This window comes from Girardinichthys multiradiatus, chromosome 17 (genome assembly GCF_021462225.1).
Source record: "Girardinichthys multiradiatus isolate DD_20200921_A chromosome 17, DD_fGirMul_XY1, whole genome shotgun sequence".
In the NCBI taxonomy this organism is placed as follows: domain Eukaryota; kingdom Metazoa; phylum Chordata; class Actinopteri; order Cyprinodontiformes; family Goodeidae; genus Girardinichthys; species Girardinichthys multiradiatus.
The window spans coordinates 23621888-23627887 of NC_061809.1; the positions used below are offsets into that span (position 1 = coordinate 23621888).

The 6000-nt window shown below is 39.7% G+C and overlaps 1 protein-coding gene across 2 annotated transcripts in view; it reads right to left on the reverse strand.

The window, feature by feature from the left end:
- Positions 1-2047, reverse strand: part of ppp1r12a (protein phosphatase 1, regulatory subunit 12A) — a 52885-nt gene extending 50838 nt beyond the window's left edge. The window contains exon 1 of one of the 2 annotated variants that reach the window (XM_047389507.1): positions 1700-2047. In XM_047389507.1, coding sequence (XP_047245463.1) covers positions 1700-1936 — 237 coding nt within the window. In that variant the 5' untranslated portion in view covers positions 1937-2047. The remainder of the gene's footprint in view (positions 1-1699) is intronic. The other variant, XM_047389508.1, reaches the window with a different exon arrangement.
- Positions 2048-6000: the final 3953 nt, after the last annotated feature.

Sequence of the window (6000 nt, forward strand, 5' to 3'; positions counted from 1 at the left end):
TGAAGCAGCGTTTTAAACACCTTACAAGTTTATCTGAACTATAACAACAGTTTGTTCCCTGGCTGCCACAAACATAGAGGTGACAGATATTGAGACAAAATGAAACTGGTGTAGTGGCATTACCTACAGATGCACTAGTGAGGCATTTCCCGCGTAAGTTTTAGCTTTCTTTGAAGTCAGACCTAATGATTTTAATACTGATCGATTCAATTTTTTGATCTAAAAACTATAACTCATAACAGAAAAAAAAATATGCAGGCTCGTTGATAAAGGGCGTAATTATAAATTCAACACAAAATAAAATGAAGATAGTTCCATAATAAGGTATTTCATAGTTTTACTAACAAAATGCTTTATCAAACTGCAACAGGTTTAGCTCACAGCACAGGCATCGCCAGAACCCAATCATATGCTGAATTTTACAATAAATGTATTTAAATGATCATTAAATATATGAACACAAAAATAACTAACATTATCGGATATTATTTAATTTGAAAAAGTATAGCTTTATGTCTGGCAACGTCCCTGGCTCAATGTTACCAAAGCCTACACCTATAGGTCTACATACAAACTAATATGTCGACACTACGTTCGTTGCCTAATGGTGGATCTCTCATTTTAAACCTTTGCGAAGTTTAGTCTTTCTGACACGGTTGCCTAATTTTGCCGCAAACTATGGAAACACTGCAAGCGCAGACGGGCTAGCGAATGTAGCTCAGGTGATTAGCAAGCAAAATGTTAGCTCGGCACAGATGACATTATAGCCAACACCTCAAAGTACCAGTAGCATGCGTATTTTTCTTTAAGCCGATACACAAAAAAAGACTCTAAACAATTAACTTTAGAGGCCTTTAGGTATAGCTGAAAGAGTCCGCCAGCTCGGCTAATGAATGAATTAAGCTAAAGTCCAAAGCAACCAGCGACAGTTATTTTAGCATGCTAATGTAGCACTAGCTTACCCCCTAAATCAATTTCTTCTTCATCCAAAGTACCACTCACTTATGGAATATGAAAACGGGTGTTAAAGTTAGCTACAATGTTCCAATAAAACTATTGCAATGGTACCACTGCTGTCTAACAAAATACCTAAACTAGCCGCTTCTTTCTGTCCAGAGAGTAGCCACCGTCGCGGCTCACGGTTTATCAACAAAACGACTTTTGTCAGCCCGATAGCAACTCTTTACTGCTGAATGTGGTCTAAATTAATGTCTCTTTTATTGACAATTCATTGTGACGAAGCTAGTTTAAAGTATCTTGTATCTGATCAGAAACCAGCCATTTCTCCCAACGAGAAAAACATTCTTGTAAGTAGTTTTTTTCATGTAGGCTTTGAATGTGAAATGCAGCAGAACAGCAAATAGACTGCACCCAAAGGTTTGAAGCAATATAGGCTTCGACTAGTTCATAAAGGTAAAGGAATCAGTTGAAAACCCGATGCGTGTAGCGTTGATGCCCATTCCGCAAATATTGTACATGGTGTACAAAAGATGATAAAGCTCATGCAGCTAATGGTTTCAGTCCATCTCTGCGTCGAAAAAGACGAGTCTGTTCGGTAGGTAAACAACGGGATGAGAATGGCTTCCATTTGACAGGTGTTCCAGGACAAGCAGTTGCTCGCAGTAAAGGGATATTTGCGTCTAAAGGTGCTAACTGTGCCGATGAGTGACACTGCAAACAATGGCATTGAAGCACAAACCTGGTGGAGAGCAGTAAGACCGTCTACATTGGCGTAGTTGATGTCAGCGCCCCGGTCAAGCAGACGGAGCACCTCCTCGGTATCACCGCTCGAGCAAGCGGCCAGAAAGACGGCGCCATCATCGAACTTCACCTTCGTCTTCTTCTTTTTCAGAACAGGAGGCTCCTGGTCCGTCTCCGAGCCCAGCCATCGCTTTAACTGTTCATTCCTTTTCTGCTTGGCGTCCGCCATCTTCATCCCCCTCCTGTCTCGGGCTTCTTATCGTGCTCCGAGAGAGGGTATACTTTATAGAGCCACTATCCCACAGCGCACTGGGGCGTGGGAAGGGAGGGCTGGGGAGGAGAGGGAAGCGGAGCGAAAAAGGCGTCTGGATTGTTTTTCATCATCTCGCGAGAACTGGATGCCAGGAACTGCAGTACAAAAGGACAATACAATTTCATACTTAAGCAAAGATAAATAAATATTTTTAAATTGGCACAAACCAAAGTATAGCAATGTTAGTGTATGACAAGTATTATTAAAACCATAATGCAGCGGAGTATTCATTCTAATAAAGATATATAAAATATTTGATATCTTTAAAAAATTTATCTTTTTAAGTAATTTTGGGTAAAGACAATGCAAAGAGGGTGTAATTAATAAAACAAATATAGCTTAATAAAGATATATAGCTTTTAAAGAATTTGTAAAGTTGTGGAAAAAAGTCATATATATATATATATATATATATATATAAAATAAATGTATTAACAGAATGACGCTTTTACATTTTGGGCAGTGTCTTGCAAAAGTATTCTTACCCCCTGAACCTTTTCTATATAATGCATGTCAGCATTTTCACATTAAAACCTTCAGAAAGTAAGACAGAACTATTTAGTGGAAGGAAAGGATAGATGATTTTCAAAAATAACTAAACAAAAAAAATTTGAAACATATGGCCTTTATGTGTTTTTAGCCCCTGTATGTCAATTCTTTGTAAAACCACATTTTGCTCCAATCACAGCTGCAAGTCTGTCTCCCAGCTTTGCAAGATTATCTAAATTGGATGGAGAGCACATGTGATCATCAAGTATTTCTGCAGTTTTTCTTGAATTTACGTCTGGACTTTCACTTTGTAATACATGAAATTGGTCTCCAAAACCTTATTCCTGACCCTTTTTGCTGTGTTCCTTGGTCTTCATAATGCTTTTTGTTAACTAATGTTCTCCTACAAACATCAGAGCCTCTACAGAACAGCTGCATTTACAGTGAGTAGCAGAGTTCCCACCCTCAGTGGGAGGTTTTCATGTTTTGTTGCCTCAGAACCTGGAATTAAATTGACTGTTTGAGAGTTTGCACCATTTCATTTACAGAACATGCCTACAACTTCGAAGATGTATTATTTTTTTATTGTGAAGCAAAGAACAAATAGGAGAATATAAAAGAAAACGCATAATTGTTCCCTCCTCACCCCGAAAGTCAGTACTTTGTAGAGCCACCTTTCGCAGCAATCACAGGTCAAATTAACTTTGGATAAGTCTCTATGAGCTTGCCATATCTTGCCACTGGGATTTTTACCCATTCCTCAAGGCAAAAGTTTCCATCTCCTTCATGGTGGATGGTTTTTGCTTTTAAACAGTGACTTTCAGGTTTAACCACAGATTCTCAATTGGATTATGGCCTGGACTTTGAATAGGCCATTACCACACATTTAAATGTTTCACCTTAAACCACTCAAGTGTTGCTTTAGCGGCATTTTTCGGGTCATTGTCCTGCTAGAAGGTGAACTGCTGTTCCAGTCTGAAATCACAGGCAGACTGACACAGATTTTACTCAAGATTATCCCTGTATTTCGTACCATCCACATTTTCCTCAACTCGGACGAGTTTCCTATCCCCTGCTGCTGAAAAACATCACCACAACATAATACTGCCACCACCCTGTTTTACCATGGTGATAGTGTTCTTTGAGTGATGCGGTGTGTTGGGTTTGCTCCAGACATAGCTTTTCCTTGGTGGCCAAAATGTTAAAATTTAGCCCTCCTTCAGAGTTACCTTTGGTCTAAGTGCTACCTCTGGTTAATGTCCTTCTTGCTCGGTCTGTGAGTTTTAGGTGGGCAATCCTTTCTTGGCAGGTTTGCTGTGGTACCATGTGCTTTCCATTTGAAGATGATAGAACAGATTGAACAGAGTGAGAAATATGTAATATGTATATATACACTCACCGACCACTTTATTAGGTACACCTTGCTGGTACCGGGCTGGACCCCCCTTTTGACTTCAGAACTGCCTTAATCCTTCGTGGCATAGATTCAACAAGGTACTGGAAACATTCCTCAGATAGTTTGGCCCATATTGACATGACAGCATCACACAGATGCTGCAGATTTGTCCGCTGCACATCCATGATGCGAATCTCCCGTTCCACCACATCCCAAAGGTGCTCTATTAGATTGAGATCTGGTGACTGTGGAGGCCATTTGAGTCCAGTGAACTCATTGTCATGTTCAAGAAACCAGTCTGAGATGATTCGTGCTTTGTGACATGGCACGTTATCCTGCTGGAAGTAACCATCAGAAGATGGGTACACTGGAGTCATAAAGGGATGGACATGGTCAGCAACAATACTCAGGTAGGCTGTGGCGTTAACACGATGCTCAATTGGTACTAAGGGGCCCAAAGTGTGCCAAGATAATATCCCCCTCATCATTACACCACCATCACCAGCCTGAACCGTTGATACAAGGCAAGATGGATCCATGCTTTCATGTTGTTGATGCCAAATTCTGACCTTACCATCTGAATGTCGCAGCAGAAATTGAGACTCATCAGACCAGGCAACGTTTTTCTAATCTTCTATTGTCCAATTTTGGTGAGCCTGTGTAAATTTGCTAGATGGGTCACTGCCAAGGACAACCGAACCATTCTTGAGGACCATGTGCATCCAATGGTTCAAACATTGTATCCTGAAGGCGGTGCCGTGTATCAGGATGACAATGCACCAATACACACAGCAAGACTGGTGAAAGATTGGTTTGATGAACATGAAAGTGAAGTTGAACATCTCCCATGGCCTGCACAGTCACCAGATCTAAATATTATTGAGCCACTTTGGGGTGTTTTGGAGGAGCGAGTCAGGAAACGTTTTCCTCCACCAGTATCACGTAGTGACCAGGCCACTATCCTGCAAGAAGAATGGCTTAAAATCCCTCTGACCACTGTGCAGGACTTGTATATGTCATTCCCAAGACGAATTGACGCTGTATTGTCCGCAAAAGGAGGCCCTACACCATACTAATAAATTATTTTGGTCTAAAACCAGGTGTTTCAGTTTCATTGTCCAACCCCTGTATATATATATATTTAAATATCTATACATATATTTTTCATATTACTTCGCCAACTAAGACTATTTTGTCCAGATACATCGCATAAAATAAGAATAAAAAACACTTAAATCACAGGTTGAAATGTAACGAAATAGGTAAAAAGCCAAGGTGGTGAATACTTTGGCAAGGCATTGTATACTGAGATTAAATTACACACAGATGAGCATTGGATTTTATTTCGGTGTAGCAGAGTAAAAGGAGCTGAATACAAATGCCCATCACATTTTTCAGATTTGTGTTTGTAAAATAAATGTTGAAAACTATGGATCATTTTGCCTCCTCTTTATGATTTTGCACTACTTTGTGTTGGTGTGTCACATAACATAGATTTAGAAATCAATTGAATTATGTCGATATAATACATAGAAGGGTTATGCATACTTTTGCAAGGTGCTGATTCATAGCATATTTAGTCAAAGAAAGTGAAAGAAACAACCTGTTCCTGTCTTAAAAATACATTTTCAAGTCTTTTTGTTTTTTATGTAAGTGCAAATGCAGTGACGTACAGTCCTTGTTATTAGAACTCTTAAAGATGTTTCATTATTGTAAGGTGTGATGCTAATGAGCTTGTTTCCGCCAACACAAAGGTGTGCTGTCTTTTGTCTTTTCATTTCAGGAAGTGGAAAGAATTTTTTTCATGCTAACCACACAAACTTTTATTGTCGCGGTATTTCCCCATCCGTGCACACCTAAGCGCATCAATGATAGGGCTCTTCCAGATTTGTCCTTTGCCATCTTTCTGCTTCTCAGTAATGGAAACACACCACTTTTCACAGAGAGAAATAAAATCCATCTCACCAGACAGCACCTGCAGGAATTTGATAAGTAACACTTGAAGTGCTAGGAATGTCTGGAAGACTCCAGTACCATGGTGGTCCTTCTCAATGTGGAACGAAAACAAGGTGGTCAGGTATGAAGTTTTTTATTTCAACAC